Source organism: Siniperca chuatsi, linkage group LG7 (genome assembly GCF_020085105.1).
Source record: "Siniperca chuatsi isolate FFG_IHB_CAS linkage group LG7, ASM2008510v1, whole genome shotgun sequence".
NCBI classification, from domain to species: Eukaryota; Metazoa; Chordata; class Actinopteri; order Centrarchiformes; family Sinipercidae; genus Siniperca; species Siniperca chuatsi.
Genome location: NC_058048.1, coordinates 31432119 through 31445264, shown reverse-complemented (window position 1 = coordinate 31445264; position 13146 = coordinate 31432119). Strand labels below are relative to the sequence as shown.

Genomic DNA, 13146 nt, shown 5'->3' with positions numbered 1-13146 from the left:
CATTTAGTTTTCATTTACTGATCTGTGATCTTTACTGACTTCTCTTTAATGCTCAATTTTAGCATCTTTTTAGGCGGATGATGTAAATAAATGAATGATTTTAGTGATGCCCACCAACCACAGGGCAGGGCAGTGGCCTACGTAGCCTGAGAAGCGAAACCCGGGGCGAAACATCAACATTTTCATCATCTGAAAGGCTGCGGCAGTGAGGAGACCCTGTTTGCAGAAACCTGCAGCACACCTGTATTTATCTCAGGCGGGGCCTGAAGCCATCCAGCCAATCAGTGCCTCAGCACAGAGCACCGCGCGACTGTTTCATCAAACTATTGGTTGTGAGCTCAGGACGGCCTGGTGAGCGCAGAGAGAAGACGTGTTGCCTTCATCACTGATTCGTGCAGCTGCTGGAGACCGCAGAGGAGTTTTACTCACAGTTTGATGTTGAGTTCTGCTGAAACGACAGCAGCACCTGTCAATCAGCTCGTTAACCTCACCTATGTGTGTGTGTGTGTGTGTGTGTGTGTGTGTGCAGTCAGAACACTGCAAACAATCTAATGGTCAAAACAAGTCCTGTGGGTTCCTACGCAAGGTGTCATTTTTCAAAACAAGAAGAAACCCCAACAGCTGGAGGAGCCGAGGAGGAGTCCTCCTCCTCCTCCTCCTCCTCCTCCTCCTCCTCCTCCTCTCTCTGCACTTTCTGAGCTGACGACACTTTGATTCTTGGAAATCGTTGAAACAAGTTGACTTCGATCACAAACCGGTGAAACGTTTTAAACAGCTGACAAAGTCGCCCCCAGTGGCAGATGGTATTTAGGACCTGGTCTGAAGCAGACCTGTGTACGGACGAACTCTCCTTCCGAGCGGACTCGTGGAGACCTCTGGAACTGCAGCAGCTGTTGCACTGCAAAACATCCTTTGAACAGAAATAAATGATAAATGGAACTTAAATCCAAAGACTCTGCATCAGAAAACAGATCATGTGATCCGTAATAAACATTCACGCTCAGTTTGAGCTTCGGGAGACAGAAATGTAAAACAAAGCATTTTCCAGTTCCGTGACATATTTTCCGTTTTGTTTTCTCTGCTGCATCTCTGATCGTTCCTGCGGTCTCACCTGATTGTATCTCACCTGCTGACAGAGGAGTCAAACGGTGCGTTCAGGCGTTCTGGTTACACTGTAAGAATAGACCAATCATCAGGAAGGTGTTTGTTCTTTCATATTGTGGCTGTAATTAACGCTGCGGCCTCTAGGGGGCGCTAGCCGGACTTTAGAAATGCGTTTAATGGTTTCCTGGATTTATTTGAAATGATCGAACTTTGCCTTTGATGTGTTCTTATTAGTGAAAGGAGAAAGTAGAAATATTCTGTGGAAGTTATTTATGATCCTTCGGATTTCAGTCCTGGTTGATTTGACCACACCCACGGTTACCGTGGTAACAGCAAGTACAGACACATTTTTCATTAAAGACCTCAGTGACAAATAGTGTTTCCTGTGACTCCTTCACAATAAAAGTGTCTGTAAGGAAATGTTGCGTTAGCATTAGCACTAAACAGTGCAGCTGATATCAGTCACGTTAAATTACACACAGTAACACGGGATTACACGCTGCGTCGTTTCCTGTCAGTCCCTGTGTGTGTGAAGGTCATTTGAATCCAGCGCAGTAATGGCGGACTCCGCCGCTAACAATGAAAAGTACTAAACAGAGCGATAATTACAGGATGTGAACACATTGAATGGCTATTGTTGAAAAAATGCAGACCATAAATAGCATCAAAAAAAGGGTTGAATTTAATGAAAATCTTAAATATGATCATTTTAAGATTCATGTTTTACCATCTTTCCAATGTAACTTGAATGCAGCATCATTCAAAGTCTGTATAAAAAGTCTGTATGAAGCCTCAGCTGGGTTTTGGGCCGGGGCGGAGTTAGTGTCAGGGGCGGGGTTATTGAACGTCTGCTACATTCTGGCTGGTGCCGTTTGCACCACAAGCCCCTCCCCTTTTACTGCTGACATAACTTTGAACCAATCATCTGCTGCTGCTGCTGTTGTTTGCGTTTCGCTCCATCGTCGTCCTGCTCGCAGGTGGGGAGGGCGGAGCCAGAGTCTGGGTCAGAGGCCGGGTCAGGTACAGGGGCAGGGTTAGGAGTTGAGTGCGTGTCGTGGACGGAGTCTGGAATTAGGGTGGGCTCTGTTTCTGGGACAGGGTCTGGCTGAATCTCAGTCCTGTCATGTGACACCTGCTGCATCTCTGTTTCTACTGTTAGCTCCGCCCCCTTGTCCTCCACTTGACCAATAAGGCCAGCGCACCCTGAGCAGCTCCTGCTGTGCTGTGACCCCTCCCCCCTCTTCACCCTGCCCCTCCCCGTGGGCGGAGCCTGTCTGTCTCCGCGGCTCTGATTGGCTGAGGCCCGCCTGCTTCTGCGGCTCTGATTGGCTCCATCTCTCTGGTTCTGCTTCTGGATCCGTTGCGCTCTCTGCAGCGCCAGGGCAGCCAGGTCTGAGTGAGATGACGTGCTGTCAATCAACCTCCTGCCCATAGCGAGCGGCCGGACCGGCAGCGCCAGCCTCAGCCTCAGCCAGAAGCGTGACCGACGCGGTTCAGATCGACCCCCTCGCCACGTCACTGTGGTGGCGGCGGCCTGCCGGAGCTGAGCCACCTCCACGCAGGGCAGTTTACTGACTGAGCGGTAAACAACAGCGACGACGGAGGCCTGGTGGCCATGTTGGAGGTACAGACCCAGACGACACTCCAGGAGGCTGAAGCTCTTTTCTGCCAGGAAGTCGGGGCTGAGGACGAAGAGGAGGCGGCGGCTCCGCTGCATCGAGCGCAGGATGGTCTCTGATAGGTCTGAACAGGAAGAGTCAGGAACAACAGCTTAACATCAGTACAGGAATGGCAGCTGAGACATTAAACACAACTTGAAGGACAAGTCTGGTGTATTGAGCCCATTGAATCCAGATCTTTTACGCTTTACTGCGGCTCATTCCCAAAAAGCCCACCTTCAGTTTGCAGCCACGCTTTTAGCTCTAGTGGCAGAGTCAGTCCGACACCGTGGTCCGGACGGAAATATCTCAACAACTACCGGACTGAATCCCAGGAAATTTGGTTCAGAAATTCAACGTCCTTCGAGAGTGAATCTTGAAGACTGTCCGCTGACTCTTTATCGCATGTGGGAAAGTTAACCAGACGCACATTCGCATAACCAACCGCCTCCAAGTCTTTCTGCTAACCAGAACAAACCGTTAGAAAACAAAGCTGAGGCTCCAGCCATAGTTGTAGTTGGCGTTCTTCTTCTACTAATGCTGCGTCACATCGTATCGCTCAGGCCGTAATTACGAGCAGCAGAGGTGGAGAAACCATTAAAGTTTGCCTCCTGTGATTCAGAGTCAGAGATATCTGGAATGTCGGGCAGTTTCAGTACCTCTACCTCTTGGTAGAAAGCATCGTGGGAGTGTCAACAAACCAGTGGAAAAAGGGCTGCAAAGCCTCCACGGCTGCTTTCACTTGCTGAAAAACACTCTCCAGTCAGAATAACGCGAGTTCTCCTGGACTCTCGTCCTGCCAGCGCTGCGTGAACGCAGCATCAGACAAAGACGACAGCGCATACTTGAACAAACCACACAAAGCTGAGATTTGGTTTCCCCGATGAGGACTAGCTGACATTGTGAACGCACGTCTGGTTAACTTTCCCACCTCCAGTAAAGAGCAGCACGCTGACCTTTCATCAAACGCCACGAACAGGTCATAACTATAACTAACTCAGCGTACTATGGTCAGGATTCTAAATAACAGCATGCTAATGTTAGCATTAAGCTCAAATCACAGCTGAGCCTAAGTACTGAATGGCTATAAACTGGCTGCAAGCTTTCTTACCTTGCAGGAAGCCACTGGTCAAATCCCGAGATAGATAATCAATATTTAACTTTCTTTTTTTCAGACTGCAAGACTGAAGTGTGCGGACTTATTTCATTATTATTTCTATTCTGTTAGTGCTTCTGTTCCCGTGTGCACTGACGTGACAGTGAGCAGCTGGAACGAAAGAGTTTCCCCTCATTTCTGATTCTGAAGATGTGGTAAAAAGCTCAGCAAAAAGCCAGTAAGTGGACCTTGAGTTGAGCCTTTTTTTGTCGCGTTAACATTATTGTGCTGTGGTGCAGGTGCAAGTGCAAACTATCTAAATTTGCGCAAATGGAAGACATGAAATGAAAAACATTGAAATGAATGCTGATGGTGACATAACATTAGATTAAAAATGTATTTATTAAAAAAATAAGATGAAATACTGTGAACTGCTGAAAGTGCCGGATGCATGCTCCCATTACAATATTGTTCTTTTTAAGCAGTGTTAAAGACAAATAGCATAGTATATTTCTTTAAATAAAAACATAACTTGATACAGCTGATTTATTGTTGATAAACTGAATGTATAAAAGCGGAAACCGTGACAAAAAAACACGTAAAAATACAGAAAGTGCAGAAAAATTGCAACATTTTAAAGTTTTACTCTGTCAATACATTTTCGGATTTGAATATTTGGCACGTTGCAGGACGTGGACCCCTCCTGCGTTTCATCTGTAACATTTTATAGCTGTAGTGCTTTTAAAGGCTACTGCATATGATACTGTAAATCTCCCTCTGCTTTCTTTCATGGTCCCTGAGGATGAACCTCACTGACTCGATCCTTTGACTTTTCTTCTAGCGCCACCATCTGGTCAAAGTTTCCTGTATTCAAACACTTGTGAATGAAATACTGATACTGATAATATATGCTAACATGCTACTATTAGGACGTCAAACATTAAATATGCTAAGGCATGCTAACGTTAGCCTTAGGCTCAAAGAACAGGTGGACCAAAATACAACTGAGGTTGTCGAGATGACTCCCAAAATGTTCCGCTTATTTCACTTCCTTTGAGAAAGTGTTGGTGCAAGAAGATGGATATATTTTTGCACAATCTGTAAGAGATAACCCCAAACTCCTAAACAAACACATACAGTACCAGCTCATCACAATATTGCAGCCAGACTTCTTAACACAATGCTCTGTAATCTGGACAATATAAAATACAGTGTTAATCAATGGATAGTGCACATGAAAAGTGATTTATGGTAATGATTTATGAGTCTGAGTTTATGAAAAAGTAAATGGCATTAATCTGAGAAGCACAACAAGTTTTCTTCTTCGTCTCTGGAGCTGTGGACGAGTGCTTTATCTGCCCACTGTTGTTAGTGTCTTCGTGTGTCAGCTGATCCCCTTCCTGCTCTCCAGACGATGAACACTTTAGATCTGAATGACTCCGTGACCTTTCCTCTAGCGACGCCCTCAGGCCAGACTGGTGTGAGGTGGGATACGAGCTGAAGTAGCTTTGAAGCACCATTTTAGCACCAAATTTAAATTTTGATGATGGTAATTTCTATCCTACTTTGTTTTTTACTGTTTGTGTTACCCGAACACATCATTACATCATACTGATACATTTAAGAAATGTAGATCGTTTTTTAGCCATGCTAGCAGCTCTGCGGCAATGTACTTTGGTCCAGACTGAAATATCTCAACAACTATTGGATATATTGCCAAGAAATTCCGTACAGACATTTATGGTCCTCAGAGGATGAATCCTACTGACTTTGGTGATCCCCTGACTTTTCCTCTAGCGCCAACAGGAGGTTGACATTGACATTTTTATTTATTTTAATTGAAATATCTCAACTATTGGATGGATCGCCGTGAAATGTTTAAGTACAGCTTCGCATGGCTGCCGACTTTCAGTCTTGTTGTTAAATGAAAAGAAATGGTTTTGTAGAAAAATGTTGAAAATTGATAAGGCACTGAAAAAGTATTGTTTTGGTATTGTAACTGAGTCTCAGGTACTGTCTTGGTACTGGTTTTACGCAGCCCTAGGTAGAAACATCATGTAGCTAATTTTAGAGAAGCGTAAAAAGAGCCAGAAACTCTCGTTTGGACCCAGGAATGGGAACATCTCTATAGCTAAAGGCTGATCAGGCTCAGGCTCTGTGGAACCTCCGTGGTCTCAGTTATAATGAAGTAACATCCTGTACAGTTCTGTGCAAACTGAGAAGGCAAAACACGTGTAACTGCTCTGACTGTAAACCTCCGTCATGGCTACGCTGCACAGTTGAGGACTTTCTGCGGGTCTTTAACAGTGTTGGTGATGAGGCCTGTTTGGGAGTTTGTGCTGTTCTGACTGTGCAGCCTCATCAGGGCCACCTCCTTACTGCTCTCCTCCTCCTCCCTGCAGCTAATCCTTCTCACAGGTAACTCCACCCTCAGCCTCTTCCAGAAGCGGGACGTCAGCTCCCTGGACTTGTCCCCCTGCCATCGGACCAGCGAAAGGGCCACCCGGGCTCTCCTCAGCTCCCTGACCCAGCCCTGCCTCTGGACCGGCTTATACTGAACCAGGATCACCCGCAGGTGCCCGCCCAGTGCCATGCCGTCGATACCGGCCTTCAGCTCCAGCAGGGCCTGGGAGCCCTGAGAGGCGTAGCCCGGGCTAACGACCACCAGGAGGCGCCGGCTACGAGCCACGAAACTCAGAGTCTCATCAGTGATGGCTGCAGGGAGAGAGGAGGGTTAATGAAGGGATGATAGAGGGATGGATGGATGGATGAAGTGTGTTTGTGTCTTTTTTTGGTTCACCTGCGTTTCTTAGGAATAGCAGAAGGACTAAAGGTAGTAGGTAGTAATAATACCAACAGGTTTTCACCAATTCTAAAAGAGTTAGCAGTAGTAGTGGTAGCAGAGGAGGAGCAGCAGCAATACATGTGGAGTAAGTGTATCAACAGAAGTAGCAGCAGTAGTAATAGAAGTAGTAGCAGCAGTGGTTAGAGGCTGTCGATGTGCCGGACTTGGACTTGTACAGCTCAATGTGCTACACAGGGTTCAGGTCTCTTAAGCCCGGCTGTCTTGATGTAGACGACAGGTCGGGTAGAAGTCGTGCTTCTTCTTCATTCGACTTTAGCCATATTTTATTTGTGCTCAGTGTCACACAACGTTTGGCATCAGATCATGTCCAAAATATTTCATTAATAACTCCCCATGGGAGTCCAGATATTATTAGCTCGCACCGGCTGGGCCGCAACCATCGCTCTGTGGTCTCAGGACGTCCTGTTTATTCTACAACTGAAAAAGATCAGGTATGAAGTCATAGTTAGCACTGACATTTATTTGGAGAAACCTTGCATCATGGTCGTACCACCATGTTTCTGTTTCGGGGAATCCAAATTATTCTATTCCTCTATTTTCCTGCGTTTTACTGTAATACTTTGTCAAGTAATGTGGGATGGATTTCAATGTTGTAAGTAAATTTGAATTGCATAATAAAATAATAATAAATAAAGTAGTAGCGGTAACTGCAGCAGTAGCAACAATAGAAGTAAAAGTAGCAGTAATACTAGTAGCTGAAGTAGCAGCAGTACAAGGAGGAAGAGCAGAAGCAGTTTTAACAGTAGGAGTATTAGCATCAGCAGCAACACTAGTAAGCAAGCCTACTTGCAGTAATACTACTAATAGAGTACCACTAGTTGTAGCAACAGTACAGGTGTATTAGCAGATGTAGTAATATTACAAGTACCAGGAATTCTAGCAATAGTACAAGTAATAACAAGTGTAACTGTTGTTTTAAGACTATATTTTACTGCTGTATGAGTGTGTGTCCTGCAGTCTCAGTGTGTCCTGTCCTGCAGTCTCAGTGTGTCCTGCCCTGCAGTATCAGTGTGTCCTGCAGTCTCAGTGTGTCCTGTCCTGCAGTCTCAGTGTGTCCTGCAGTCTCAGTGTGTCCTGTCCTGCAGTCTCAGTGTGTCCTGCCCTGCAGTATCAGTGTGTCTTGCAGTATCAGTGTGTCCTGCAGTCTCAGTGTGTCCTGTCCTGCAGTCTCAGTGTGTCCTGTCCTGCAGTCTCAGTGTGTCCTGCCCTGCAGTATCAGTGTGTCCTGTCCTGCAGTCTCAGTGTGTCTTGCAGTATCAGTGTGTCCTGCAGTCTCAGTGTGTCCTGCAGTCTCAGTGTGTCCTGTCCTGCAGTCTCAGTGTGTCCTGCAGTATCAGTGTGTCCTGTCCTGCAGTCTCAGTGTGTCCTGTCCTGCAGTATCTATGTGTCCTGCAGTATCAGTATGTCCTGCCCTGCAGTATCAGTGTGTCCTGTCCTGCAGTATCTGTGTGTCCTGCAGTCTCAGTGTGTCCTGCAGTCTCAGTGTGTCCTGTCCTGCAGTCTCAGTGTGTCCTGCCCTGCAGTATCAGTATGTCCTGCCCTGCAGTATCAGTGTGTCCTGTCCTGCAGTCTCAGTGTGTCCTGTCCTGCAGTATCTATGTGTCCTGCAGTATCAGTATGTCCTGCCCTGCAGTATCAGTGTGTCCTGTCCTGCAGTATCTGTGTGTCTTGCAGTATCAGTGTGTCCTGCAGTGTCAGTGTGTCCTGTCCTGCAGTCTCAGTGTGTCCTATCCTGCAGTATCAGTGTCTTGCAGTATCAGTGTGTCCTGTCCTGCAGTATCTGTGTGTCCTATCCTGCAGTATCTGTGTGTCTTGCAGTATCAGTGTGTCCTGTCCTGCAGTATCTGTGTGTCCTGTCCTGCAGTCTCAGTGTGTCCTGCAGTCTCAGTGTGTCCTGCAGTCTCAGTGTGTCCTGTCCTGCAGTCTCAGTGTGTCCTATCCTGCAGTATCAGTGTCTTGCAGTATCAGTGTGTCCTGTCCTGCAGTATCTGTGTGTCCTGCAGTGTCAGTGTGTCCTGTCCTGCAGTCTCAGTGTGTCCTGCAGTATCAGTATGTCCTGTCCTGCAGTATCTGTGTCCTGTCTTGCAGTATCAGTGTGTCCTGTCCTGCAGTATCAGTGTCCTGCAGTATCTGTGTGTCCTGTCCTGCAGTCTCAGTGTGTCCTGCAGTATCAGTATGTCCTGCCCTGCAGTATCAGTGTGTCCTGTCCTGCAGTATCTGTGTCCTGTCTTGCAGTATCAGTGTGTCCTGCCCTGCAGTATCAGTGTGTCCTGTCCTGCAGTATCAGTGTCTTGCAGTATCAGTGTGTCCTGCCCTGCAGTATCAGTGTGTCCTGCAGTATCTGTGTCCTGTCCTGCAGTATCTGTGTCCTGTCCTGCAGTCTCAGTGTGTCCTGTCCTGCAGTCTCAGTGTGTCCTGCAGTATCAGTATGTCCTGCCCTGCAGTATCAGTGTGTCCTGTCCTGCAGTATCAGTGTCCTGTCTTGCAGTATCTGTGTCCTGTCTTGCAGTATCAGTGTGTCCTGCCCTGCAGTATCAGTGTGTCCTGTCCTGCAGTATCAGTGTCTTGCAGTATCAGTGTGTCCTGCCCTGCAGTATCAGTGTGTCCTGCAGTATCTGTGTCCTGTCCTGCAGTATCTGTGTCCTGTCCATGTGAGTACTCACTTCCTCCCGGCAGACTGTCCCTGTCAAAGATACACACTGAGTATCCGAGCTCGTTCTCCAGAACTCTGCGCAGCGTCGACAGAACAAACTGCTCCTCCTCGCTGTTCCTCGCGTATGAGATGTACACATCATACTCCTTATCATCTGCACACACACACACACACACGTCATGTACCGCACCGATTGCAGATAGGAGACATCCTGTTTTCAGTTAGGGGAAGAACATTTCGAATGGTGAGTACATTTCCACGTTCTTATCTGCGCAGGAAACCAAGTCAAACCATTAGTGACGTAAATGTCAAAAAACTCCTCTGATCTGATCTGCGCAAGAGGAAGTACCTCAGTCAGCATAATGCTGTTAAATCCTGTACACTTCACACCCCTTCACATCAGGGTTTATATCAAAATCAGTCCACAGAGAATAAAACCTGCTGCAGACGGATATCGCTCAGTGTTTACTCAACGCAAACATTTTTTCACACCACTCACACGTTATTACCTTTCTCTCATGAGCGCAAAATATGCAATCGTTATTATCTTGTGGTCGAGAGTTTATATCTTATTATCCCAAGTTATTATCTCGTGCACAGACATGATCACGTGAGCGCAAGTTAGCATCTTGTGTGCACAAAAGGATTATCTTGTGCACACAAGATATTAACTTATGTGCACAACTTATCATATGTCTTTAATAATTCGAGTGCACAAGATTAAAAGAATATCTTTTGCAACTTTTGGGGGCTCCATATTTACTCAACATCCATGTTTGTCCTCTGGATTCGAACACTTTTTCACACCACTGTAGATGCACAAGATAATCATTTGTCTTCACAAAGTTTTCAGAAGGACCCCTGCTGGGGACTGAACTACCGCCCAGTGGAATGTAATGTTGCCATAAAGACAGTGAGGAAGCTTCAGCTGGCAGTTGTTCTTCGGCTCGCTGTACGGAGACGTCCACAGTGCCGCAGCGTGTTTGGGGCTGATTGAATAAATCTGGCAGCGAAACTGAAGAAGTTATCTTCTTCCGTCCTACTGATACAAGGTTTAATAATCTAAATGCTTCAACTGCAGCCAGATGGAAAAGATCATCATTAAAGAGAAGAAATTTAGTATCAGGACATAAACACTGGAGTGGCGGAGGTGAGACGGCAGATATTTCAGTTATCTGGCAAAAACAAAGCAGCTTTAGTACTTGTACTCCAGAGAATCTTTTTCGCCCTGCCGCTGTGTTTGTCAGTTATTCAAACAGGTGTATCATTTGTTGACACCTGCGTCTGCGGGTTAATTAGACAGATCGGAACCGGACACAATACAAAATAAAATGAGAGAACCAATTAGTTCCACTGCCACTATTGGAATACCAGCTTCTATTCGAGAATTTATGGAAATAATGAGAGACTTAGTTTAGGGTCCAAGTAGATGAACAGAAGACAAACCTGAGGTGTCACCTGCTGCTTACCTGTGTGTCGCTCATCGGTGCCGAACCAGGAGCGATAGAGCAGCAGCAGCTCCAACCAGAAGACGTGATAAACCACGAAGAGAAGCAGCATGAGGACCAGAGTCACACCGAGACCACAACCCAGCTCCACCGACGGCAACGACACTGACGAACACAAACACACCTGAAGTTTAATACCTGTCCAGGCAGATTTAGAGGAACAGTCTGACATTTTCAGTAAATCCTCTTGTTCTCTCTCAGGTCTCTCAGACCTGCAGGCTCACAGCTTCACAACATCTAACCGCTTGTTGATTCTTGCAAATATAAAACACACATTTGGAATTAAATGTTTCTCAGCGAGAAGCTCTCGCTCTTTGTGTTTGTTCTCTAGTTCTAAGATCTTTAAGCTGTTGCAGTCTTCACCTGCAGTTTACAAATCTATTTCTGACTTATTTCTACAGTCAAGCTGCAAACAGGCTGTTTTTAAAACAAATGCCTGACGACTGAATATGTCAAATAAAACACTCAAAGTCAGAAACCGTTTTCTGTTTAGAGGCCTTTTTCACTGGAGACAGTTTGGTAAGAAAAGCACAGGTGTGAATATTAAATTATGCCCGAGATCCTCTGGCAGAGTCCTGCTTATGGTTCCAAAACCTCGACTTGACACTAAAGGTGACAGCTTGAGTCTTTATTCAGCTGTGGAGCTCCCTGCCTGAGAAACACAGCATCCTCCTTTAAATCTCACTTTTATCGTTTGGCTTTTTCTTAATCTGATGGTGTTTGTTGTAATTATTTTATCATGTTTCTGGATCTTATTTGCTTTTATTATGTTTTTATTGTAAAGCACTTTGTAACTTTGTTTAGAAAGGTGCTGTATATATAAAGTTATTACTACTACTCCTACAATAATAATAATAAGAAGAATAATAATAATAATAAACAGCTGGTGGAGCTGATCCTCCAGCCGCTGCCATTAAAGCGTCGCAGAAGAAGAGGACGCAGCGAGACGACGTCATTAAAAGCTCAGACGATGGGAAACCATGATGGAAACATGACGTTTCTGTCGGCTTCATGTGATGTGAAGGCTCCAGCCTCCTCATCGCTCCACACTCACCTGATGCTCTCAGCTCTTCAGGCTTCGTGACGTCAGCAGTTATTCACTCACAAACAGCGTCCACGCCTCGGACAGGAAACGCTTTTTGTGATATTTCGACTTTTGTTTTTATTTCCTGCGTTTCCACTCAGGTTTTGTACGCGCAGACTGAAAACGCGTGGATGGAAATGCACTTCCTGCAGAGATATTTCACACTAAAAGCCTTCCAGAAGTTCCAAAATCATAAATTCGATTTTTTTGGATTAGATTCAACTTTATTGTCATTGCACAGAGTACATGTACTGAGACAACGAAACTCATTCATTCAGAGCTCATCAGTGTGGGGGTCTGAGGTGTGATTACTCCTCACCCTCCTCCTCCAGCTGAGCTCTGCGGGTCTCGAAGCCTCGCTCGTTCTTCACGGAGCAGTTATACTCTCTGTTCAGGTCTGTAGACTGGAAGTCCTGGATCACCAGCACGCTCTCCTCCGTCCGGTCTCCGTAGTCCACGTTCAACCGTCTGCAAACAAACACACCTCAAATATTTCAAAATAAAACTACACTCAGACTGTCAGTCTCACTGAGCCTGAAGACTTCTTACCAGTGAATCCTGTATGTTTGAGCTCTCTTCAAGCACATTACTTGTTCTCGACAATCATAGCGTTCACTAGGGGGGTTGGATTCAGCTGCTTGCTAAAACGCACCTTAGCAACCAGGAAAATGTTGGGGGGCCAGCTACATCAGTCTACCAGGAAACAGATGTCTGCCTGTCTGGTTGCTCGGAGACATTGAAGTCGAGCTGTGTGAACACTACAGACCAGAGCGGCTTTAAGCCTGTTTGAGTCGAGTTTCACGTCAGTTGAGACAAGTTCAAATCTCAAGTCTCGTCAAAATAAGACCCAAATAAAGACTCAAGTCCTTGGGGGAAAGAAACTAAGTAATATACTTACTGTACTTAAGTACACGTCGTTATTTCAATTTTCTGTTACGTTTTTCTACACGTGTGACTCCGCTACGTTTCTCTCACAGCTGCAGTTACTGTGCAGACTCTCACTCATTTCTCTAACGTTCTTGAAACTGGTTTTCTTTTGGCCGCTGGTAATTCAGTCTCGGCCTGTTGCCGTCTCTTATTTCTGTCTCAGTTGAGACTTTCACGCTTTTGCTTTCAAGTTCTTCATGTCCTAATTTTTGTGGTTTAAGTCTGAGTCGTGTCCAAGTATTGAAGTCTT

At 45.8% G+C, this 13146-nt stretch overlaps 1 protein-coding gene across 3 annotated transcripts in view; it reads right to left on the bottom strand.

The window, feature by feature from the left end:
* Positions 1 to 1763: 1763 nt before the first annotated feature.
* Positions 1764 to 13146, bottom strand: part of LOC122878575 (interleukin-1 receptor accessory protein) — a 36367-nt gene continuing 24984 nt past the window's right edge. For 2 of the 3 annotated variants that reach the window (XM_044201474.1, XM_044201475.1), the window contains 5 exons: positions 12289 to 12437; positions 10847 to 10990; positions 9388 to 9531; positions 6238 to 6573; positions 1764 to 2847 (listed from right to left, as the gene is read on the bottom strand). In XM_044201474.1, coding sequence (XP_044057409.1) covers positions 2000 to 2847; positions 6238 to 6573; positions 9388 to 9531; positions 10847 to 10990; positions 12289 to 12437 — 1621 coding nt within the window. In that variant the 3' untranslated portion in view covers positions 1764 to 1999. The remainder of the gene's footprint in view (positions 2848 to 6237; positions 6574 to 9387; positions 9532 to 10846; positions 10991 to 12288; positions 12438 to 13146) is intronic. The other variant, XM_044201476.1, reaches the window with a different exon arrangement.